Consider the following 25,082-nt stretch of genomic DNA (forward strand, 5'->3'; position numbering starts at 1 on the left):
AGAGCAAGCATCTAGTAGTGAAATCCGATATGCGAGCTGGAACCGGATCGTCGTCCGGGCGCGCAGGGTACAATTCACATCCTCAAATGGTATAGATCAGCTACACTTTATCCCAGTAGTGTCCGTCATACTGTCTGTCTGACTCCAGCAGTTGGGCCATATGAAGGTCTACCGCCAAGTACTTTCATTGTACTCGTACTCTGGCGTAGGATTACATCATATGAAACAAGCCACAGCACAAGGAAGGTATGAGTACTGTACTTGGGCAGCATGTTGTGGGAAAGGACGACCATGTAACTGCAAAGTTTTGGTCTCTACACCTTGCGTCCTCCCAAGCATACTTCGAAATACATCTATTGTACAGTCAATTGTTGTGAACGGTGCTGCAACTTTCGCCGGGGCACGCAGATGAGCGACGATCGACAGCGCCTGCTCTAGGACTACCAACAAGTGCAGATCTTTAGCCGTGCTCGATTGTTTCTCTACCACCCCCCCAAAATCGCTTTTGGTCGTCACGAGTGAGCCTGAGCCTGCATAACAATGTCAGCGATGCTTGGTTCGTCGGTTTGGTACTGCACTTTCGCCCCAAATATGCTACAGACACGGGCGGCTTGAAAGCCTGTTTTTTGTGATTTGGCTGACTTCGCCTGTGACTAAACTCGCATATATCATGCGAAGGACGGCTGGCCAAAGAAGATCTTCAATGTCTGGTCGATCTGGCGCAGATTCCTTGTTGAAGCATCCTCGAGTATGCATATATGTTACCAGCTCGAGAATGACCCATAGAGTGAAGATCTTACTACCCGTGCATCTTCGTCCTGTCGACCACTCTTCCATCGAGCCAAATCCGATGCTGCAGCTCCACGGGTTATGGACCCGCTAGCCATATCACCGAAGTCATCTGATTGGTAACCATAACTCATCTGCGAAATCGACTCCTCTGAGGACTCCGCGGTCTTTCACATTCTCCTGCTCGCTTCGTCCGGAAATATCCTCTACTCGAGTAGAACAAACAAAGCTTCCAGCGCTTACGAGCCGAGGCTTCTGAACAGGATAATAGTTCCTAATCTTCTGTCAAGCTGAGCTGCTCCGGAGATTTGAAATCACGAGCAGTCCTGATCTGCCTGTATGAAAAGTCCTCCTGGTTGATGGACATCATTGTTCTCACGAGAAGGTTCCACAGATTCCCAAGGATAGCCTTTGTACCTGACGTGCGCTATCAACTCTAATTGTCTCCTGCACACCACTAGTCGATGCCCACCCAGCCAATACTGTACATCATTTACTGACTTCACCAAACATTACGTCGATGTTATGGGTTGGGGGATCTTTCGGCAGAGCTTGTAGGCACTGTTCAGAAGTCATGAAATTCTTGTGCACTGCAAGGGTTACTTGCCCGACTCGAGTGTGTTGCGTGTGTTGCTTTCCGAAAGTGGTGTTCGTGTCTACGCAGAAAGTTCGGCTGCCCATCTAGACTTTAATCAAATCTACTTGCCGCTTCTGCGCAACAACTTCGGCAGGATACAGGACCAAGAATCAACGAATAATTTATTATGTGACACATGTTTGCTCTCGTCGATCTATTCGAGACTGCTATGTAATCTCTGAGGAGGTTAGAAAGCAGAAAGTATGTGGACTGTCTCTGCGACCTCCTCGATCATATGCCCTCTCCGACGTCGCCTTCTGGTTCGCCATATAGGACGGCATCATCTTCACCTCTGTTGCATCTTGTTTCTATCCTCGCTCAGGCCGTAATAGGAAGAGACGCGTTGCACAGTCTGAACAACTTGAATGACCATGGAGAACCGTACCGTCCTCTCATCAACTTGATGCACAAAGATTTCAGCATCACTCAGCAACCATATTCGATAATCTGTCCCGGTTAGATTTCATGGCTTTCAGGATTGAGCACTCAAGGCGTAGAGACATACTCGATCAAGTTTCCGTCAGGATCCCGAATATACACACTCTTCAACTTTCCTCGTGCACCGGTGCGACTTACGATCTTACCGTCCTCAAGAACCTGTATCCCGTCCGCTTTCAAACGTTGGAAAACTTCCTCAATCTCGTCCTTCACTAGGAAACACAAATCAGCACTTCCAGGCTGCACGTCTTCTGCTTTTGGTTCGAACTCCTTCCCAGATATATGCAGATTAATTTTCTGGTTCCCGAATGACAGTGCATGCCGCTCGATGCCTCCAGACGTAAAGACAATGTGCTGCATTCCTAGGAACTTTTCGTAGAATTTGACGGAGGCATCGAGATCTTTTACTGTTAACACCAAGTGATCCAGCGAGGCTGCGGTTGCTATGGCAGACATGCTTCTTTCCAACGGCGTAGTGCACTGGAGAACACCAGAATCTTTTTTGCGAGCGTTGTCTATGACCACGTGTGCCCGTCTCGTGGTCAAAATGTGATGTGGTAATTCGAGCTGATAGAGGCTGTCGGGTCGCTCGAGAAAGCTTTAGTAGACTACCACAGTTATCTCTATTATTAGGTCGGAGCTCAAGCTTAATTCCACCACGGGTGAGATATCTCCTTGAATTATACGGAATAGGTGGCGGCCGTATGTGCAAGCACTTGCTCCGAAATCAGACGAACAAGATGAACTTCGAACAGGAGGGACCGGCTCCTCGTCATACTCTGAAGTCTAAATACATATTATTGCTTTGCTCATCACATCACAGCTGGTATGGTTGTACCTGACTGTTTAGTGAATGTATCGCTACTAAACAGAGACTCGAAAGACACGGCCTTGTGTGGACCAGGTCAATGCATACGAGATCGCTACTCCCACTACTGGGCACGAGGCGACATCAGAATCAGCTACATGAAAGGAAAATAGCCTCGAGAAAGGGGTTATCTCAATTCAGTACCAGCAACCTTATCGTGCTTGGGTGGCCTCAATCTGCTTCCCAATAAAGTTGCTGGTCGAACAGTATGCTAACTAGACATCAGACAGCAATGTCGCTTCAACGATCATTAAAAACGCGAATCAGTACCATCCAAAACAACATAAAATCTTTCCGCCATCCAACCGAGTGTCGTGCTCTCAACGGCTTTCAAGCCACCAAATTTGTAACACTTCTCCGAGCCAATTGCCTACACCGACATGGTAACCACGCGTTCTGCTGACAAGCGGGTCGATGCAGTCCGAGACGAAGATCTTGTATTGAGATCGAGGACGATAGGCAGCCCAGAATCAACACCAACTCAGTCCAAGAAGAGGATCGCCACTGGGCGCACGTTAGCGGCACCGAGTGCTAAGCGAACGAGAACGACCACTGATGCAGTGCTCGATATCGCAGATGATTCGCACAAACATACAGAAGACGAACACAATGTAGAGGCAAACAACGCCACGAAGTCCCCTCGAGAGGAAATAGACGAGGCAGCGTCAACCATGACTGTATCAACTAACAATGGAGCCACGCCCCGGCCAAAGGTTCCAGTTGTAATCGTACCTCCTCCACCAGGTTCTCGGCAGGCTTCCGTCCAAATCCCAGACTCAACACCAAACCAGGAGGAGCACTTTCAAACACCAGCTACTTCCCGACATAGACGCTTCGACAGCGAGGAGATCAACGAGGAAATCATGGTTGTCAGTCATGGTACGGATGATTACGAGACGGCGGAGGAGGTCATAGAGGACAGCGATGAGGCACCGGAGATTGAAGTCACGAAGACATCGTCGGCAAGCACGAAACGAAGGAAGCCACTTATGCCGAAGTTGGTACATCGTCCGTCAGTGACTGCAGTGGTCAACAGTGTAGTCGACGACGAACCTGCTGAGAACGACACCCAAGACGCTGCGCCACTGATGCCCGATACCATTGTCGAGCAAGGCGAGGACGTTCCAGCATCAGCACTACTACAGCCTGGACACGTTGACATGAGACAGCCACCAAATGAGCTACCGGAGCCATCTCAACCAGTGCAACCATCGCCTGCTGAAGACTTAGACCCTTCTACGGAAACGGATGTGCAAAACGTCCCAGATCCTACCACCACCAACATCGACACGATTACCTCAGATACACAAGAGCCAGCAATCAATCCTAGCACGAACATCCTGTCTGTCGACTTTCCCACGCTATCAACCAACGAACTACAAGCCGAAATCACACCATCACCACCCACATCCCCTCATCCTGAAAACTTCCCGTTTCAGCAGGATTTCGTGTCCTTTGACAACACGCCACCCTCCGCTCAAGAGACCACTCTCACACTCACACACACACGACCCAGAACATCTCATCAGCGCTTCTCACCAGTACCAGATTCGTCACGGCCACCGCGAACCTCAAACACAACACGTTCACCAACGTCTCGACCTGTCCTGGGTCCGAACGCTAGACTTCCGACTCGAGCACATTCTACTTTATCAGACTACAAGCGAAATAAACTGCAGAATCGTCTAGGGACATCTGGACTTCAGCAGAGTTGGAAGAGCAAGCGTAGTACGTTTTTGGTTTCTTGAATATGGATGGTGGGTCTTGGAAGAGAAGGATAGCATGTGTTAAGTAGCATGGTATCAGCGAGCACCGAAGACTGCGTGAAGTGTCACAATGTGCATACTGTGCACCTTTACTAGCAGGACTATCTACCTATTTGAGCACAAGCTATCATTTCGTTCATCAAATCATGCTCGCGTCTTTGCATACATGCCAACAGCTGGAGACATCTACCAATCAGGGAGTATATATCACCGCGGCATAACTCTCTGCCAAAACAATATATATGCCTCACCATTCTGTAGACGATCCCTAGGCGCTAATTGTGAAGGATCGAAGTCGTAGTGTCTCTCGTCGTCGAATTTGCGCCAGCAACCTCTTGCTTGATCTTTTACTAGACTGATGTAATGACCACCATCGCCAGATGAGCCTAGGTGTCTAAGGACGCCATAGCAATCATATGAAAATGGTGGTAGAGTGCTAGGATCAGGACCCGAAGACGTGGACGATTCGCCATTGGTCTGTGTACCATTCGTTTGAGGCGTAGGCGGGCTGAGGACGTACCTGTCCATGTTGAGATTGTGCAGAGGGAAATCGATAGGTGTATGGACTTTGCGCGTTCCGCCTCCATCAGAGCGACCGGCACTGAAACGCTTGAAATGAATGACTAAGAACTGTGGCAGTCTCGTGAGAATGATCTGCTTCGTTGCGTCTCGCTCACACTTGCAGTAAGGACATTTCCACCTCTCATCTGGTGCTAGGCGTTCTTCCTGGGTGTATGATTGAAGGCAGCGATGTATGTCTCCAGTGCCAGACCTTGGAATCTCAATAGATATGCTGTAAAAGGCTTCGTATGTTGTACTTGTGTTTCGGCAAGTGAGGCACTTCAATCGTGAAGCGTGCTGTCCCGCAAAAAGCGACGATACGAACGATCGATCTCTGTGCTCGTATCGTGACCATTCGATCGGCGCGGCATCTGTTATCTTATACTTTTCCCTCTGCATCTCCTGCTCAGCTGTAAGCGGTTTTAGCGGCGTTCTTTGCCAAGCAATATTCAAATCCTCATGGAGACAATCAACCAGGAAGTCGAAAAATTCTTTCGCATCTTGCTGCCGGTCTATGACCCATTCCCTGTTCATACGACCACAGAAGTTTCGGAACGTGGTTGGTTTGATCATGTCAACATCGCCTTTCCATAAAGAGCGTATGACGTTGGCAAATATCTCAGGCATGATACCTGAACTGCCCTTCCAGTTCTTTTGTAAATTTTGCCTGTAAGCGTGCTCATCCAGGAAGAAATTTGCCAATGGTACAGTCGCCGAGAGACATTGCAGTGTCGAATTCATATAGCAAGTGACACCAAAGTTCGTAAGGCCGGTTCTGGGGAGACGCTTCGACAGTATACGCGAAGAAGAGCTATACAACGGCTGTCTCGTAGAAGAGGTTACACGTGCAAGTGGCGCCGAGGGTTGGATCAGCTCTGCCTGACCTGTGTAGCTAGGTCGTGGGACTGCAGGAGTTGGTCTCGAAGGCATGGACGGCAACGGTGCAGGCTCATAACGTTTTGGTGGCACTACAGGCCTTCGAGGAGGGACAACCATAGATTGTTGCTCCATAGCCGGGAAGCGTCGGAGGAACGTTTCGTAGTCTGGAACAAAAGGGGACATCGGTTCCGGCTCATCTTCAAGATATTCGCTGTCGCTGACTTGTGCTTCATCGTTGGTTACAACCTGTTCCTGCTCAGCCTGTTGTCTCCAGGCCTGCTGCTCATCTTCATTCAAGAACTTGTGGTTGCGCAACCGACGATCACGGATCTCAAACCTCGAATTAGTGCTAACTAGCCTTTGGCGGCCAAGTGGGCGCCCTGCCACAAGAGCTGGTCTTTGTCGAGTGGTACCGAGCATTGCTGCTGTCCTCGAGGTAGCCAACGAATGGGAGCCCATCAGGTCAACCCATGCATCCAGACCACCTCGAAGCAGAGCTGGAGGCCTGCCATCTTTCAGGGGCTTGTACTCATTGAACTCGTATAATGTATCAAAGAAGGCTCTTAGATGAGGAGCTCTTGTCATCGACGGACTGCCACGAAGGTAGCTGTTATCACTGGTGTTCTGATCGTAGTAGACAACAATGTCAAACTCGTTTCGCCGAGCGAACAAGTTTTGCTCATTGTCAGGAGATAGCACAAGCCGCTCTTCTAGAATCTCCGCAGATGTACCTTCTTTAAGGGCAAGCGGTTCTATACAAAGAATGGACGTAGCAAATATATGACCTTCGTCAAACTGTGAGCGGTCGCGGATGTCCACAAGCAAGACATTATACTTCCTGATATAGCTCGACAGTGTTTCAGCATCGATCATATCATGGTGGGGAATTTCAGCAGAATTGCTTTTCTGTACGATGGCTAGATTCACTCCATTAGGTGTACGTGGGCGATAAGGTTGTACCTCTTCTTTATGCCTTTGAAGTTGGGGATTCGAGATGTGAGCAATTGGTTGTCCGTAGTAAGTCTGCTTTCGTTCTGTAGGCGGTCTGTGCACTTCGCGGGACAACCGCGCCGACTGAGCAACGGAGAAGGTGGGATCCGGTGGCTTGGGCATTTCTGTGGCTGCTAAAGGAAGTTTGGCAGGCAACGAGGGAGGCACACTTGGCATATCTCGAGGGCCAGTTGGTCTTGCGGTTCCATTTTGTCCATTGGACTGGAAGTTGGCCACATCTGGCATCTGCAGAGAGCCTGGTGGCGGAGGTGGACTGCCTGAAGCTCTCAGTGCTGCGAACCTCGAGGATAGATCGTTTGCAGTAGTATTGGAACCAGCTCTCAAATGGTCAGGTTTCGAAACGCTAGCAGGCCTGGCTTTTGTAACCTTAAGAACATCTGGTATTTCTACGCTGCCATTCGATCGCAAACTCGCCTGTGAGTCAGACCGAGCATGCTGCTGACCAGGATCCGGTGAAGCAAGAGTAATGGCGTCTCTGCCGCTCGTAGTAGATTGTTGTTGAGTATTGTGCCGCGCATTATTGTCCTCGATGATCTTCCTTACACCTTCCATCTGTGGGCGCATGCTCGCCACAACGTTACGAGCATTCTTGTTGGCCTGTGACCACTTCTGATTGTTGAAGTTGAAGAGACCATAATCCTTGTGCCTTGGTATTATGTACACTAAGATCTCAGAGGCTGTCAGGTACTCTCGAAATGCGACATCGACCTTGCCAAAACTCAACGAAGATTGTGCCGTCTTCAAACAAGACTCCGCTTGCTTTAGGTATTCGGTCACAGGTATAGAAGGATCGAATATGGGCTGCGACTGAGTGATTATATCCTTGATGTGTGGAAAGGCTCGATCGTTAGCATGAGCTGGCGGGTCTCGAGGATCCTGCCAGCTCAATCTCTTCGACGCGTCATTTGGATTTGAGTTGATGAATGGTACTCGTGCTGCGAATGAGGCCATACTAGGCAACTAGCATTATGCTGCTCTCATTGCGTAGGGTGGTGTGTTTTGCGGATGAGCAAAGATTCGGGCAATGGATCGAACATGCAGCGAGACAGGTGCAATTGTTGCTCTCAAGACTGGGAGGGAAGGTGCGTGCCGCGTAGTGGGCCGGAGTGATCAGAGAAATTCTAGCAAGAGCTATACAGCCACTCCTCGAAGTCGTGCTTCAGATTGTTCTCGGAAACCAAAAAGTAGACATCCTGATGCCATAACGTGCATGCGCGGCTTATTACATGGCCACGGACAAGGATGTAATTATGATGAATGGCACATGCACTCTTTCAAGCCACCAGCGTAACCGCCACTTGGTCTCCCCAGGCTTCAGGCTCCGCTTGATTACTGTAATGTCCGGGCGGTATGTCATCAGCCTTGTTCCGCAGCCAGGCGACTCTACGTAGAGCTCCATCACAGTATTGAACATTCACTATAGAAATTACTGTAAAGCAGCCTCTCGTCTTTAGTCTGAGAGCCATTTGCCAGGCTTCTGAAACTGATACTTTATTTGCGTCCACCGACAAATTCATACACATACGAGCAAAAGGACACGAGCATTCCAGTCTCTGTGAGACGCCATACAACATGGCAGGCTGGCTGTACTCTGGAACGTCGGCTCTCGATGAGCAAATTGAGAAAGCCACGTCGTCTAGCTTAGAAGACATTGCCATGAGTTTGGAGATCTCGGACATGATCAGGTCCAAAACTGTGCAGCCTAAAGATGCCATGCGCTCACTTAAAAAGAGGATAGGCAACAAGAATCCCAATATACAGATATCCACCCTCAAGTTGACCGATACCTGCGTAAAGAATGGAGGGCAGCATTTCCTGACCGAGATCGCCTCTCGCGAGTTCATGGACAACCTGGTGTCTTTGTTGAAAGTATATGGTCCTGCAGCATTAGATGAGGCCGTCAAGCAAAAGATACTGGAACTGATACAGGATTGGGCAAGTGCCTCGCAAGGCAGGTACGATTTGGCATATATTAACCAGGTCTACCAGACCTTGACAAGAGAAGGTTTCAAATTCCCTCCCAAGGCCGACGTGTCTAGCAGCATGATCGACAGCAGTGCTCCTCCTGAATGGACTGACAGTGATGTGTGCATGCGCTGTCGTACTGCCTTTACCTTTACGAATCGAAAGCACCACTGCCGCAACTGTGGAAACGTCTTCGACCAACAATGCTCGAGCAAAACCATTCCTCTGCCCCATCTCGGCATATTGCAGCCTGTACGAGTCGATGATGGCTGTTATGAGAAGTTGCAGAGCAAGAACAAGCTAGCTGGGGCTCCGGAACGCAGAGTATCCTTCGCCTCGAGACCGCACACAATGCAACCACGAGATGCAAGGATTGACAGCAGCTTCGATGAAGACTTGAAGAGAGCTTTACAGATGAGTTTAGAGGATGCAAAAGGCATCTCAAATTCTGGTTACGTCCCACAGGCTCAAGCAAAGAAAGAGGCAACAAGGTCTTCATCTGCAATTAGAGGTACCTCAAATGAGGACGACGAGGACGCTGACCTAAAAGCCGCAATAGCATTGTCGCTCAAGGAGGCCGAGGAACAAGCCAAGAAACATGCTGCCTCGATGAAGACGCAGTCCTCTCACACAAATAGCGCAGGCTCTTCGAAACCTTTCATCATGCCGAGAAACGACTATGAGTTGTCACATACCGAATCTGAGAACATAAACCTCTTCGCCACTTTTGTCGATCGATTACAGCATCAACCACCTGGAACGATCTTGAGAGAACCACAAATTCAAGAGCTATACGAGAGCATTGGAAAACTGCGGCCGAAGCTTGCCAGAACACTTGGAGAGACAATGTCCAAGAATGAGGCACTTCTTGACTTGCACGCAAAACTGTCAACAGTTGTACGATACTACGACCGTATGCTCGAGGAGAGGATGAACCAAACCTATCAGTACGGCCAGCAAGCATATGGCGGCTATAGCATCTCTTCTCCAGCATCTCATTCACAACCATACCAGAACTATTCCTCAATACTGCCTCCTTCCACCATGCCTAATGGTGCTGGCCCTCCATCTGGAGCCGAGAATTACTATTTCAGCAATGCGCAGCAACAACCGCACCAATTACAGCGGTCATATTCTTACACGAACTCACAGAAAGCTAATGTACCATCGTCACCATACTCCCAATACCCCCCAGGACCTCCAAGTCAGTATGGACAGCCACCTAGTCCAATTGCATATCACAATCAACCACAACCGTCTCAGACACCTCAATTACAGCCGCCGAATATCTATCCAACAATGCCTCCACCAGATCAGTCGTATAATAACGCACCTACTTCTACTCCTCAAACATACTCGCATCCACCGCCCCAACAGTTACAGCCTCAACACTCGGGTTATGGCGCTCCACCTCCACAGCCAGATGGTTATAGCTATGCACAATCACAGCCTCAAGGTACACAACAGCAAGCACCAGCTCAGAACTACTACACTCAATCCCAGCCGCCACCACAGCAGCAACCAGCTGCGCCACCACCACAAGAGAATCTGATTGACCTTTGAACGACAAGTGCATGCCAGCAAGCGGGTTGTGTTATGGACGGAGTACGAGGATAGACAATATTGTTTGTGTCGGACGTTAGTAGACTTAGCTTTTGCCGACAGACAGCTACTGCAAGGACAGCAGGAACATATAGCACGTCGTTTTCTGGCACTTCTAAGCGCTCGGTCCTCTGAACGTTTCGTTGCATATTCTTGTCCAGTGCCTTAATCTTTAGCTATCTCGATCTAGTTAACTTTACTCAACAAGCCCAGCAGCTACCGTCTCACCCTGACTCCTCAACACAATCCTATTCCCACTCTCAATCGGCATACCCCTCTCAAGCTCAACCGTCACCCTAACCGCCTCCTCAGGCTTCGCGATCTTCGGCTTCTTCTTCATAATCTCCCCAGTCTTCTTGTCCAACACGCCCACAAGCTGACTAATCCGTCCAGGAACATGTAACCGCCCCCTATGAATATCGACATTCATCGGCGTCAGGTGCGCGAACGTGAGGATCTGAGCCGTGAACTTCGTGGTGTTCTTGAGAGGTTGGTTCGTGGGACTGCAGACGACGTCGCCGGAGCGCAGGTGGATTGGGTCGATGTCTGTGAGATGCAGGATGACATTTTGGCCTGCGACGGCCCATTCGCGGATTCCTTCGGAGTCGTCGGCGTCGAGATCGAGGGCTTTGATGGTGGCTTTCTCGCCGCTGGGGAGAATGAGGATTTGTTCACCGACTTGGAGGCTGCCTGCTTCGATGCGGCCGGATATGGAGAGGGGGTTCTGGATGCCGCCGCGGAAGACGTCGCCGATGGTCATGCGGAGAGGTCGGTCGAGGCTGTGGGTTATTGGTTCGTAGGCATCGAGGGCTTGGACTAGGGTTTCGCCCTTGTACCATGATGCTGTGTCAATGGTGACGGGCTTCAGGATGTTTTGGCCTTCAAGACCTGAGCACGGGATGAATGCGGTGGATTCGAGATTGAATCGAGTAGCTTTGAGGAATGTTGTCATCTGTGATTTGATTTCTTCGAACCGTTGTTGTGACCATTGTACTGTGTCGAGTTTGTTGACTGCGACAATGAGTCGTTGCACTCCAATTGCTTTGGCTAGAACGGCATGTTCGCGTGTCTGGCCTCGAAGACCGGATTCGAAGTTACCCGGTGAGGCGTCGATGACTAGGACGGCGAAGTCGGCTTGTGAGGCTCCAGCGATCATATTAGGTACGAAATCTTGATGGCCAGGTGCATCCAGGATAGTAAAGGATGTCTTCTCGGTGTCAAATTTGTTGGTCGCGATGTCGATCGTGACACCACGTTCGCGTTCTTCAGTGCCCTGGTCGAGGACCCATGCGAAGGCGAAGGAGCCTTTACCTATATTTTCTGCCTCCTTCTTGTATTTTTCCATTGTCCGCTGATCGACGGCATTGAGGTCGAACAACAAACGTCCCATTAACGTTGATTTTCCAGCGTCGACATGACCTATCACGACAAAGTTTGCAGCATTTTTGTGCTTGACCTTGTTGTATTCCGAGAGGACATCAATGTTCTTGCTCTTAATTTTAGGTACTTCGGATATAGACAGGCCACTGATACCATTGGTGACGTTGGCTTTCGGTTGTGTTTTTGGTTGCTGTTGCTTTGCTTGCGACGTATTCTTCGTAGCTATAGCACGAGGTTAGCTCAGCTCTCTGGTAGGTCTATCGCTATCGAGTCCGCCCAGTCTGTGCTCTGTACACGACATCGTCTGGGCTCGGGTCTTTGAAGTCAAAAGTTTGTGTCTCTTCTTTGAGCGCCCGTGGATCAAGTGTCCGGCCTACACTGACGTCTGCGTTGAAGAGAAAAGTGCCGGCAAATGCTGACGGTTGAGTCCTCGCCACAACGGGTTCGTCTTCGACTTTTCCAACTGGCTCTTCATTTTTGTTGCTTGCTTCAACGTTGGTGGTGCCATCACTGTTCTCCTTCAGGCCCGGGTCTGCTTCTACCTCCTTTGCTCTACGTGCCTTGGCTGTGGTATTGGCCAAGGTCAACCGGCTTAGACTTGCTGCATAGTCATCTTGTGGCTCGCTGGCAACATTGTCAGGTTGTGGAGTGCTTGCTGCCTCTTTTTGCCGCCGCTTTGCCGCCAGGGCAGCGAGCTTTGACATCTTGCCTTCTTTGGAGGAACCACCAAGTAATCCACGAGGATAATGCAATGGCTCTATCAAAATGTCTGCCCTCCTGTGTTCTGGGATTTGACCCCAAGGACAATCTGCAAAGATATCTCGAGCTGAAAAAAGAGAAATGTCTGACCGATGCTCCAGATCAGAGCGGACTCTTTAAGCAAACCAGGAGGGATGGGAGTGGAGGAAATATTTGACTTACATTGTGAGGGTGAAGGTTTGGCAGCTTGTTTGGTTTGGTGTTTGCCTGATAATGTTAGACTGATGCACGTATATCCAATCCTCTTCGCACAAACCTTTCAGATGTGCAACAGTCTTGTCAACGTCGTAGTAGTAGTTCCAGAGAGCATCCTCGATTTCAGTCGTACTTAAAGGTTGATATACGGACCCTAAGACTCTGCGAACTTCGATCGTACCCAGCCGTAATTGCTCCTTGTCTTCATTGCTCAATTCTTCCTGATCCTCATTGGGCTCGTCGTAATCATAATCCAAGTCATCATCGTCGTAGTCCAACGACTTTACTCGTCGATTAGACATTCTTGCCAAGCTTTTGTGAAGTTAGAACTTCTAAGTTCCCAAGTATAGTTGCAGGAGGGGGCCACTCGAAATCTACCAAGATTGGTATCTGCTAGATTGTGCTGTGCTAGTAGTCCCAAATGTCGGTGTCTCTCAAGTTCAGAATCAATATATCCTCCTTCACGTTCGATATGCTGTAGTAGCAGAAATAGGATTCTTACTTTGTTTTGGTAGACAACATTTTAGTCTTGCATCATTCCAGTACTGCGGCTTGAGCGTCACTCCGGTCTGTTTAGCGGCTCTTGTAGCCTCAGGCAACAACCTCTTTACACGACCAGGAGCGTTTGCTGTCGCGTTCTGGATACACGCACGATGCAGTCACCAACCGAAGTCTTTCCTGAGCCAGCATGTTAGCCTTGATCTTGATAGACCTGTCTCAAGTCAGTCAGGACGCGCTTCCAGAGGAATGTGAAACGTGAATGAGTGAGACGGAGCTCCAATGGGCGATTCAACTCCACATTTGATGCATGACGGGTGTTAGCTGTCTAGCTTATGCAGTGTGCCATGCCGCGGATGATCATGCCAATGGGATAGTGATCAACACTTCAGTAGCCTCGTAGCCACCACCGTCGTTCTTTCGTAATCGTAGAAATGTACTTGAATCCCAGAAGGAGCAAATTGCGATAGTGCGAAGGACGCCGTCGCAGCAGAATGCCGACTAGCACGATGCTAGCTGTGCCACTAAGCACCACTGGCAGTCAAATGCACCAAGATGGCTCAATAACTCCTAAGTCCAGCAAAACACGATCATTGTCTGATGTGCCTCCTAAACCCTCCTTATCACCATCGCCTGCGATTCGAGAAGCTGTCCGACGTGTTTCCAAGGATGATTCTGCTGCAGAGCCCATCACGCCTCGGAGACCCCAGTACCATATGAGAGGTCTATCGCTGCAGATGCCGTCCAAAGAGAACAGTCAGGGTAGTCCGACAGTACCTCGCATACCTCTCTCTCCTAAGCTTGACTCTTCCAGCATCTATGGCTCACCTGGCTCGGTGCTACCCAGGCGTTCGAGAGGGTTGGACTTCGCCAGAGCGTCTACAAATCTACACCAGACCACGCTAGCCGAGTCTTCTCCAGATGCTTCGCCCATCACAGGAAGAGGCATCAATATTCCACAAAGAAGAAGCATTGGGACACATCACCTTGTGTCTGAATCACCGAGTCAATCAAACGCTCTGTGGTCAAGCATGCATGGAGAACGTACAAATCTATCCAGCTCTGTCAGCAGTATCAATATGATGGATTCAGACACAGATTCTGACGAATCTTCAGATATGGCTGTGGACAGGGACGCAGATGATCCCGTGCTTAATACACCCGCTGCCGCAAGGATCAATGGTCTGGCTGCGACACATAGTCCTGGTATGGACTGGCTCAACAACAATGGTCCGACAAACTCACAAATGTCTCTCTTGAGCTTCCAGCCACATCTGTTGAACTTCAGGAGAGCCAGACTGCGGAACAACAAATCCTCACATTCTTCCAGTAGTGTCAGCATGCGCAGTTCGAAGCCTTCGCCCGGTCCTCTATCTCCGCCCATGAGGGCAGAAGGCTCAAGCTATTTCGGCCTGATGAAGGAACAAGCAAGATCAAGGAGAGAAAGCCTGAGTTTAGGGACAGACGATCTACAGCTTTCCGATAGTGAATCGGATGGTGACAACAAGATGAATAGTGGCGGTAACTCTGGCAACGACGGTTCAAGCGAAAGAGGTGTTATACGCAGAGCTGTCACAAGGCGAAGCAATTTGCTGCCCAAGACGAAGGGGTTTGCCAGAATACGAGCAGCTCTCATGGAAGAATCAGATCCCCTACACAGCGAAGCAAGAAGAGAGGCCGAAGTAATCAAGCAGGTCAACGAAAGTGATGCGTACAACAGCAAGTCTGACCACGTCCTGAGTGCCAGTATGGTGGCAGAACCATTGCAAGCATCCATTGAGACAGCCGGCACGACCGAACTTTCCGAATCAACCACCAACGAATCTCAATCGTCCGATTTTGCTAGCAACGAGCCTTTCAGCTCGCATGCGAAACGCAATTCTGGTGGGCTTGGGTTTTGGAACAACTTTGAGCATACTCCTCCCAATAACATCGACCGGTACCGGACACCTCCACCTAGTCTTTCGCACATGGACTCGACGGTCTCGGACGATGCTATGGCTTCTTCGAACACACCAGTCCACGAACACAACCATGCCTCGTCCCTAATCCGGCAGCTGCACAACTCGAGGTCGCGCTCACGATCTACAACCCCTCTAGCATCAGCAGCAGCATCGCAAGGTGTCAGCAATACTCAGAACAATCCCCCTACTGCAGGTGATGTTGCGCGGAAGGTGAATAACAAGCGAAGAAGAGATGATGACTTTGACCCTGCGTCCTTCAAACGGCGTGCAGTCTCGCCCGGTATGATGAACTCGGCACAGAGCTCACCTATTGTACCGCAAAGCCCGACCTTGAACAACGACAAAGCCTGGGGTCGTCCACCATCGAAGACGCATGGTGAGAGAAGCAACAGTGGTGGGAGTATTAGCAACAGTGGTCCCAAGAGAGTGGGCTTACAGGGAATGACGGAAGCAAGTGATGGATTCATGAGTATGAGCATTGATTGAGTTTTACATTAGCACTTGTGAGCAAGTACAGTATAGGTAACCGGTGTTGATCTTAGAATGAGCCCAGAAGGGTGATGATGACGATGGCGTTAAAATGGATCCAACTTGGTTCTCGTTTAACCAGCTTATTTATGAGTACTCCTATACTTTCGACAGAAACTCGTGCTTGGCTTAGTAATTCTTTCCAGCAGCTATTTCGTTACCAAGTCAAGCATTCAGTGGATCCGAGCAACATGAAGTTCTTGCTTACAATTCCCATGACTGCCAGGACTTCATTCATGTTTCGCAAATCATTACGCAAAAGTGCTCGTTCCCGCAGTCCTCCACAGTCGAATAAGCACTTACGCAAGCATTTTATCCGGGGCGCTTAAGCTTTTACCAAGCCTGATCTTCAGCGCCTTAGCCTCCAGATCTGAAAGGCTCCCCCTTCCTGCTGGGCTAGCTTTGATACTGATTCGTCGCAACAGCTGGGTTGTTACCGGCTCATGCCACGTTCGCGGTTCCAGGTTTGACTATGGAGACGGAGGGACACGCAAGCTCACAAGGTGTGCAAATTGCTTGCCTCGAATAGACAGAGCATCTTTCTCAGCACCCACTCGTCACATCTCCTGGCTTTTGCCTAGCCACATGTCATCCAGAGCAATCTTTGACTCTACATCATTACCTCCGTGGCTTGTGACCACGAAGTAGAGTTTCAGTCTCACAACAACATAGCGGTACGCGTCAGCTTTCAATCAGGATTGCTGACCTTCTATTCCTACTCCCTCTTTATCTAGTGTTTGTTGTTTTTTCTTTTCTATTTCAAGGTCATCTTTATTAGCATTTCCAGGATCTGTCGTTATGCAAGGCGCACTGACCATAGGGCTCGCGGCCACAAATCTAATCACCACAGCCGTCGCTCAAAAAGTCGTCAAATTCGACATACAGGGTCGAGCTCCCTCCGAAGCCGTCAAACTCGTTCGACGTGCTACAATCAGAGAAAACCTCTTCAACGACGTTAACGAGGGCCTTTACTCGGTAAACGTGTCCATCGGCACGCCACCACAAAACTTTCAGCTACAGCTCGACACTGGCTCGACCGATATATGGGTCAACTCCGCTGATAGCGAGTTCTGCCGGCAGGGCAACTGCTATGACTCTTTCTCTTCCTCGAACAGCTCCAGCTACAGGGTTTCAGTGTCTAATGAGTTCAATGTAACTTACGGTGATGGTACTGGTGCTGCAGGTGACCTGTTCACGGATGACTTGGTTGTCGGAGATGTCACACTCACGAACCAGACTATGGGTCTAGCGACAACAAGCGACATTGCTTATGGTTTGATGGGTGTAGGTATGGTAGGAACAGAAGGGTCTTGTGGCGCAGTGGAAGGACCGGCTTATTGTTATCCAAACGTTCTGGACTCAATGGTCAGTGAAGGAAAGATTAACTCGCATGCGTTTTCGCTTTACCTGAACGACCTGAACCAGTCGACTGGATCTATCCTCTTCGGCGGCGTGGACTCGTCACGATATTCTGGCGACCTCGTTTCTGTCCCTATGGTGGGCATACCACTCCTAAATGGCAGCACAGAGGACGACAGATACACTGTTGCCTGGACGAATTTCACAATCACAACGCCCAGAGGTATTGAGACTTTCCTCCAAGAAGACATCAACGTGCCTGCCCTCCTGGACTCCGGCACTACCCTTGCAGTCCTGCCAGAACAGATCTATAGACTAATCCTCGAACAAATGGGAGCTGTCGAATTGGAAGGCGGTGCCTTTGCTCCATGCTATCTTCGAGTCGCCAATGCCACGATCGACTTCCACGTCGGTGGACCTACAGGCTTCATATTTAGCATCCCACTCCGCGAGTTCCTCTTTGACCTCGACTCCGAGACTGCTCGTCTGTTCCACGATCTCGGAGGTGCGCAATACTGTCAAGTTGGCCTGCAGGCGGGCGATGATTTGCCAATCTTTGGAGACGTCATCCTGCGAAGCGCATACATCGTCTACGATCTCGACAACAGACAGATCGCCCTCGCTCAAGCGAACTTCAGTCCTGGTGCCGCCAACATCAAGGAGATTACCAATGGAACTACCAGCAACATCCCTGGAGTAGCCCGCACTGCTTCTGCGATCAGCAGTCTTTCCTCCGTCACGAGCGCAACTGCCGCTGTGCACACGAGCTTGCAAAGTTCCCGAACTGGCTCGCCTTCTACTGCTTCGATCGTGCCGCTTGCCTCGTTCACGACTGCTAGCTATACTGGGCAGAACGGCTATACCGCAATGAGCTCGATTACGACAAGCGCACCAAGTGGAACTGGTGCATCAAGCAGTTCTTCGAGCTCGGGTGCTGCCAGTGCCGTGACTGTTCCTAGGTTCTCTGTGGAGAAGCCGTTCATTGTGGGTATGATCAGCATGCTCGTTGCGGTCGGTGCTGGTATGATATTGTCGTGATCATATAAGATGATGCTTCCCCGAAGGTTTCGGCCGGGGTTTAGTGTAGGTATTGGAGGATTGGGTGAATGCAATGCAGCCAACTGTGCAATTGATTCCAAGGAAGCCTCCCAGTTCGATTTCAGTACGTCTCCTCCCTCTCGATCATTCCTCCACGTCTGATGAATAGCTCCTTCTGCCCGAATACTTGGGTCGTCTCGTGCAATCAACTTTCCCTCCTCGCAGGTTCTCTTTTAACGATTGTGTAAGGGCAACAACTCCATACTTTGTCCCATTGGTATTTTCGGCAGCTGAGAACCAAAAGCATTTCCCAACCACGACCTCAGAGTTTGTCCAGCTTTACAGCCTGAGTATTCCCTGCAGTTCGCAAGGCTGTCCGCTCATTGACTCCCAGCCATTTTCCAACTTGCAGTCGCTCAATCTCCTTCTGAATCTGCGCCTTCAGCAAGTCAGCAGCTCGTTGATCGGGCTTGGCAGCCTCAAGGAGTCGTTCGTATACCTTGTGCAATTCACTCGGTGGGGTCATAATGTAGTCTTCCGCGCTTTTAAACACAGCCTGTTCTGCTCCTTCGGATGCATCATCACTGGGTCCTAGCAGGACGAGATAAGGCGTCACGAAAAGGGTCAGGACATATCCTCTGGCGAGTCGCTTAGAGTTAGCCGAACCCACTATAGTCTCGAAATATGGCAGGAAATCACCAGACTCGACGGCCATGTGTTTGCCTAGATCGTCAAAAGTGCCAATGATGCTGCTGACGAGTCGTCTCAATTTCGTAAGAGCTTCATTTAGCAGGGGTTCCGATGGCTGCTTCGAACCAGCTCGCAACGGCAACTCCAAAGCCTCCACCATCTCCAAAATCTTGATCAGATCCTGCCGTCCACTTGTATGGTCTCGTCGATCATGTTCCGCCATCTCTTCACCTTTCTTGCCTAGTATTGAGGCGAAGGCAGGCCGCATGACAACGTCTTCGGAAAGGTCGTGGCGAATGAGGCGCCATGTTATTTCTAACAACAAGGGCTTCAGTCGTGTCAGCAAAATCTGTATGTCCTTTGAGAGCGTATTGATCGATGTCGAGGATGATAGAGTCAGTAAGGGCGTCGATGTAATGACTTTCCTAATGCTTGCGGCAATACGCTGGATAGTGAAGTGGTCCGCATCTATGATCTGGGTGAAAGTGTAATCACTAGATTCGAAGAAGTCGGAGGGTAGCAGTTTGTCACGGATCAATACAGGCGAAGACGTTTTGCGTAGCTCTTTCCCATTGTCGGCTTGGCCATCTTCACGTGTGGCCATCCCGGGACGTCCAAATCTGAGAATACACCAGATACCCTCGTTCAGCCGATCAAGAAGACAAGGCGTCAGCCAGACCTAGCATCAATCCGAGTAGCAAAGTTCAATACAGCATATCTTCCTTGTCTTCTACTCATTTGATCTGCTCGGGCTGAAGAGAATTATGAACAGTATTGACACGTAGCTAGTGTCACGTAGTTGTATTTGGGCGGATCATCATCTGCAACACCTCTTTCTGCAGTTCGGTAGCATCTATTGTTCAGAATGCTCCTGAGAACCTGGCAGGAACGATACACAATGTTTCTAGGGTAAGCAGGCACTAGCAGGTTCGAAGGCTGCGAGGTAGTGGTAGTGATTTCACCGAACCAGAACGTTAAACGCAAGAGCATAGCGACCAATAACGCAGTCTGGACGCGCCTGATGTCAGTCTTCGGCTTCACTGCCACGACTGCTTCGTTGCGAAGGAGTGCTCTGGATCTAAGCAAGAGTGTCAAGGACGAACGTTGATCTTTCAGTCAGATTGTGTCAAGGCCAACGGCATTGTACTACACTACATGTATACTGAAGAATTCCATCTACCAGATGTGTCGCTGTGTTCCTGACTTTGAACTGTAATCCCATCTAGGACTATGACATGTCAGACTTTAGCTATGCTCTCAGAACTAACAGTACATGCAGGTCTCCTCCTAATAGTATGTTAACACGTTCAGACGCCCATACCCGTTTTATGCCTCTAGCTCATTAGTGCTACAAAGCACACTACGAAATCAGATTGCTTTTCCTATCGCTGCCACTTTGCCAGATCCTTGCGCCATCGCTGCTTGTGTAAAGTCGTTCTCATTCCCCTCAAAGAGCACCGGACGGCCGCAGTAACGATGCGGGCCGTCTAAATGCTTCACAATGCTTTCACAGGTAACATAACAACTATGTCAATCATAGCGTTCTTAGTTGACTCAGTAATTGTACCTCGTACCCTGCCGGGTCGTAGGCTTTCCAGATCGAGCTGACTCTTCGGCCTTTCCTCCGCCAGTACTCGACCTCATTCCTCGTCCATTAACGACTTCAGCAACACCCTTGGCTTTAGCGCCACCTTTCTTTGCTTTGCTTACAGGGGCTGGAGGAGGGTCAAAATGACGATGCCCCAAAGTATCAATCGCAGTAGTGTTCTTCCATCTCAAGCATCTGTGAACCTTCTCGAGATCCTCGATAGCAGCATTGTGAGTCTTGTTCCTGGTCGTCATGCGCGTGGCCGCTGTGACAATCTTTTCGTCTTCCGATTCTGGTTCCCCTGTGCTTGTGCCGTTGCTGTTGGACGACTGGTCCTTCTCCGACTCCTTAGCTCGTTCCGGATAAACGTATTTGATGCGGTTGCTCATGTATTTCGCCATGACATCTCGCTGGAGAATAAGTTCTTTCTTGAGCTTAAGTTCTCTTACACCACGGCTATCGAGCCATTCAATTAGCTTGTCGATGTCCTCTACCTGATCGTAGAAACCCCATTGCAGAGCCCGGTGCAGATTTGTCGGGCCTTCTTCCAGTACTTTTCGATCAGCAGGTGTCATTTGGAAGCATCGGAAATAGTTGTTTCGTGCCTCGTCTGGAACATCGATATATCCTACTCGCTCCATGTCATCCGGGCCTTGCACCCACAGACGTCCATTGGCGTACTGGGCATCAGCAGTGCTCGAGTCAGGTAGACCACCATGAGGCATCGCGTTGCGCTCGAACCACCAATATCGATTGCAGAAGCGGTCCTTACCTAGACATCTTGTTCGGTATGCATCTGCCTCACGAAGGTCCCCATCCACGATCTCAATCTGCTCTTCCTCGACAGCAATCTTGTCCCTCTCTTTCTCTATTGCTTTAAGAACTTTTTGATACTCCTTGCTGCCTTTGTTGGCCTTCTCTTCTTGTTCCTTCCTCTTGCGCTCGACCTCCTCGTCTCTCTTTCTTTTGCGTTCAGCAGCTCGATCGATGCCACGTCTTAACGACCGGGTAGTCATGACTCTAGAATCCTCCTCAGAATCTGCAATCTCGTCCATGTCTACATCTATACTCTTGTCGACCTCTTGCAATTCTTCGAGTTCCTCAGGTGGTTCTGGAGACATCTCCTGAGGTGCTAAGATCCGTCGTTCGTCGTTGAGGCGCTTGAGATTAGCGATGGCCTCTTTGCGGGTTCGTTGATGCTCGATCTTCTTCTTCCGATATGTGGTCATTGTCGCAGACATCTCCTCGAGGAAACGCTTGACCGCTTTGGTTTCGAGAAATAATTGGGATAGTACCTGCAACGCTTCGATGCGCAGGTTGATGTCCATAGTTGAATATTGGAAGATGACAGTGTCGATAGTCGGCTCTGCGTCTAGCGGTGCCATGTACGTCAGTATTCTCTCACAAATCTCTTTTAGTCTTGGCCGACCAGCAAGTTGATGAAGTAGGCCAACAAGTATCAGTTGCCAACCACCATTCTGGAAGTCACGTTTGCGCAATCGATCCACCCAGCCGTAGTCCTCTGAGAACATCTCGGCGGCACGATGCGGTGTCTGTTCCGAATGCACACTCTCTGCTTTCGCGTCTTCTCTTTCCTGTTCCGCAAGAGCCATCTTGCTCAAACTACTTCTAGTACGTCGAGCTGGTACGTCGGGCTCCGGCTCCGGCTCCGGTGTTGTAACACGACTCGCCGTGTGGTCCATTTCTTCCTCCTCCTCATCCGAATCTTCGACCTCTGGAAGGTCAGGGAGGGAGATCTGGATAGCTCCGCCGGCATCCTTCTCGCCATTGACCAACATTTTCAACAGTGCGCAGTGGACCTCAACAAGTAGTTCGCATTCGACTTCTGAGGATGACCATTGCATAGCTTCTGCGAAGTCGTCAAAGGTGAAAGAATCAAGCTGGAGAACTTGACAATATACGTTAAGTGTGTTCCAGGTCTCGAGCAAGAAGCCCACGTTTTTCTCCTGCAGGGTGGGAATAACATCATCGGCAATGTCTAGCTCGTTGTCGTCTTTGTTGAGTAACTGCGATTTGGTTGCGAATTTTAGTGGAGGTCTCTGCATGCCATCCCGTTGAGGAGGACAGTCCATGTCCTCTATAGGATATTTAATTACAGGGGGAGGTGGTGCGGGCGAAGGCTTCGACATGTACTTTGGCATCGTGTGAGGTGGTGGTTGGTATGGCAGATGGTGACCCTCGCCGACAGGGTAGTGAGTATGGGAATGAGGAAAGCCATTTGGATAGGCGACAGGCGGAGATTGCTGAGCATACCATTGTTGAGCGTAGGCAGGGTCTTGCTGCATAGTTTGTTGTTGACGATTCCATTCTTCCCACTGTGCTTGTTGGTATTGGTCATATTGTTCTGGGATCATCAGTTGCGACGACTTACGACCACCTTTCATGGCAGGTTTCAGTTCAGGGAGCTTGTTGGAAGGCCAGATACCAAACATACCGTCTTGTTGTTCTGCTCTCTTTCTCTCCTTTTTCTCCGCGATTTTATGACTGTGTAAGAGATGTTGAGGGACGTTTGTGTCGATCTGGTAGTACTGGGCGATGTTGTCTTTGACAAGCCAGGGTGCTCCAGTCCAAGCCTCTCTTGTCACGCTGTTCTTGATGAAGGATCTGAGCATCTGCTTAGTGAATGCTTTGCGATCTCGCAACACTTCTATGTCGTCGACCAGCATTTCTTCCTCATCCCCTTCGTCCATCTTTACTAGGTATCTGGTGAATGCTTCTCTTGTAACTTCCCCAGTCTCAGGATCTTTTAGCTCTGCAAAACTAGCCTTTTCCCTGATGGTTCCATTCTGTCTCTCACCCGTCTTGGTGACAATTATCTGCTCTTTGGGGAAATAGTCGTGTTTGAACTCGTCGTAGACTTGATCGACGAGGTTGTCTATACGAGAGACAATCGAGAATTGAATCTTGCGTAGTACGGGCTGCTTCAGTGGCTCGGGAAAAGCGTTCTCGACATCGCGGGCACCGGCAGTCTCACTCTTCAGCGCGTCGAAGAAAGACAAACCCGAATGGCCACTGATTTCACATATGAACTTCCGAGCCTTGTACCAGTCCATGCGCTGTAGATATGATTCGTAGGAAAGAAACAGCTCCTGCGTTTCCGGAATGATCCAGCAGTCTGTGTCATCGTCCTCGATACTAGGCCGGGGCAGGAACTGCACGGGTTTCCTCTTGAAGAGAACCATCTTAGCGGATTGGCGTGTTACCAGGTTCTGCACAGGTAGTGGAGGTATGCACAGTGAAGGAAAGCATTGACTACGAGCGTGCTCGAGCTCCAACGATTGGTTCCCAGCCAACGAAGGTCCTCAGACAGGTTGGGAGTCGTTTGCGACAAAGGTTGTAGGGTTACTGGTCCTCTACACAGGACGGACAATCGAGGAGATAGTCCGTCTGTGCAAGAACGCAATGTACTGACAGGACGACCTACGAGAAGGCCGATCTGGCGCGTCGACGAGATCAAGGTGGATGGGCGTGGTGGACGGAAATGTGGTAAAGGGCGAAGGAGTGGTGATGGGAGAAAGGCATGGTGTTCTGGGTTGGCGTGTTCACTGCCGACATAGTGTCTAGAGGATCCGCAGTGAGCCCTCAACGCGGCCACCGGGACTCTCAGAATGCCCTCTGCTGCTCGCATGCCAACCACGGGTGGATTTTTTAGTGCCAATGACATAGCACCTGGACGCATGGCGTTCGCTACACCTGCCTATTGGGGCCTACTTCCTCTCCAAACTGCCTCTCGTCTGGTCCAATCATTTCTCGCTCCATTTCTACAACACAGCACCGAATTATTCCTGGACCGGATCACTTCGATTCATGGCCTACCACCCACTTTCAAGTACTTGTTTTGATCGTCCCGAAGTGTTCTATCTTTTGGGGTGTTACTTGTATCATGTAGTTCCGCGCCTTGTAATGCGTAGTTCTGTATGAGGTTGTCACCCTCGTTCGCAAGGCCCAATTAGACCTTGCTCTATTGCCACATGGAGTACAGCAGGGTTCGTCTATAAATGCTTGCAGCAACTCAACACAGTCTTACCACGTCGTGGTTTCTGGCAGTTATAAAGTGTCCCACGCATGTTCGTGAGATTGAATCCTCTCAGAGAACAAATCTGTACAACTAGTTTATTGAATGTTCTTCTGCCAACTAACCTTGAGTAGGTCACTCCAAAGAGCTCTCAGGATCTGTCCAAACGGACAAGCCCTCAAGACATATAACATACCATGAAGCCTAGCCACGAAGTTATTACGCCCACTGCGCAATATGTGCTTATGAACATTAAAGGCAGGAATTCATACTTGTCCTGAAAGACCATCGGATGGACTAATGAACAATAAACAACAAGTGGAACAGATATCGTGTTGTATAGAAGCGCGAATCTGTCCAACAAGAACACTCGCTGTCGGCTGGGAGCTGGCGCCAAACGGTCAAAGGCGTACAGAAACAGGATCAGCCATCCTATGGTATATCCTGCTTTGATGGGATATTCTTGCGCTGTGAACAGTAACGGAAACAGTGACACATAGCCTGCCACGGCCAGGGGTCGAAAGCTTGCCA

General features: G+C 49.8%; 8 protein-coding genes across 8 annotated transcripts; 4 read left to right on the forward strand and 4 right to left on the reverse strand.

The window, feature by feature from the left end:
- Positions 1-3,112: 3,112 nt before the first annotated feature.
- Positions 3,113-4,356, forward strand: LTR64_002567 (uncharacterized protein; the record flags this gene model as incomplete). Its single annotated transcript, XM_064896937.1, has 2 exons — positions 3,113-4,182; positions 4,281-4,356. The coding sequence occupies 2 exons, from the start codon at positions 3,113-3,115 to the stop codon at positions 4,354-4,356; spliced, it is 1,146 nt and encodes a 381-aa protein (XP_064755887.1).
- Positions 4,357-4,705: 349 nt separating this feature from the next.
- Positions 4,706-7,900, reverse strand: DOA4 (ubiquitin-specific protease doa4; the record flags this gene model as incomplete). Its single annotated transcript, XM_064896938.1, has 1 exon — positions 4,706-7,900. One exon carries the CDS (start codon positions 7,898-7,900, stop codon positions 4,706-4,708), a length of 3,195 nt encoding a protein of 1,064 aa, XP_064755888.1.
- Positions 7,901-8,521: 621 nt separating this feature from the next.
- On the forward strand, positions 8,522-10,477 carry VPS27 (Vacuolar protein-sorting-associated protein 27; the record flags this gene model as incomplete). Its single annotated transcript, XM_064896939.1, has 1 exon — positions 8,522-10,477. The coding sequence occupies one exon, from the start codon at positions 8,522-8,524 to the stop codon at positions 10,475-10,477; it is 1,956 nt and encodes a 651-aa protein (XP_064755889.1).
- A 235-nt stretch (positions 10,478-10,712) lies between these two features.
- On the reverse strand, positions 10,713-13,152 carry LTR64_002570 (uncharacterized protein; the record flags this gene model as incomplete). The annotated part of the gene is made up of 4 exons (XM_064896940.1): positions 10,713-12,110; positions 12,193-12,767; positions 12,818-12,862; positions 12,912-13,152. The coding sequence occupies 4 exons, from the start codon at positions 13,150-13,152 to the stop codon at positions 10,713-10,715; spliced, it is 2,259 nt and encodes a 752-aa protein (XP_064755890.1).
- A 690-nt stretch (positions 13,153-13,842) lies between these two features.
- On the forward strand, positions 13,843-15,848 carry LTR64_002571 (uncharacterized protein; the record flags this gene model as incomplete). Its single annotated transcript, XM_064896941.1, has 2 exons — positions 13,843-15,781; positions 15,835-15,848. 2 exons carry the CDS (start codon positions 13,843-13,845, stop codon positions 15,846-15,848), a joined length of 1,953 nt encoding a protein of 650 aa, XP_064755891.1.
- Positions 15,849-16,312: 464 nt separating this feature from the next.
- Positions 16,313-18,237, forward strand: LTR64_002572 (uncharacterized protein; the record flags this gene model as incomplete). Its single annotated transcript, XM_064896942.1, has 2 exons — positions 16,313-16,343; positions 16,628-18,237. The coding sequence occupies 2 exons, from the start codon at positions 16,313-16,315 to the stop codon at positions 18,235-18,237; spliced, it is 1,641 nt and encodes a 546-aa protein (XP_064755892.1).
- A 322-nt stretch (positions 18,238-18,559) lies between these two features.
- Positions 18,560-19,531, reverse strand: LTR64_002573 (uncharacterized protein; the record flags this gene model as incomplete). Its single annotated transcript, XM_064896943.1, has 1 exon — positions 18,560-19,531. The coding sequence occupies one exon, from the start codon at positions 19,529-19,531 to the stop codon at positions 18,560-18,562; it is 972 nt and encodes a 323-aa protein (XP_064755893.1).
- Positions 19,532-20,481: 950 nt separating this feature from the next.
- LTR64_002574 (uncharacterized protein) lies at positions 20,482-23,718 on the reverse strand (the record flags this gene model as incomplete). The annotated part of the gene is made up of 1 exon (XM_064896944.1): positions 20,482-23,718. One exon carries the CDS (start codon positions 23,716-23,718, stop codon positions 20,482-20,484), a length of 3,237 nt encoding a protein of 1,078 aa, XP_064755894.1.
- Positions 23,719-25,082: the final 1,364 nt, after the last annotated feature.

This window comes from Lithohypha guttulata (assembly GCF_036872675.1).
Source record: "Lithohypha guttulata strain CCFEE 5908 chromosome Unknown scaffold_2, whole genome shotgun sequence".
Classification (NCBI taxonomy): domain Eukaryota; kingdom Fungi; phylum Ascomycota; class Eurotiomycetes; order Chaetothyriales; family Trichomeriaceae; genus Lithohypha; species Lithohypha guttulata.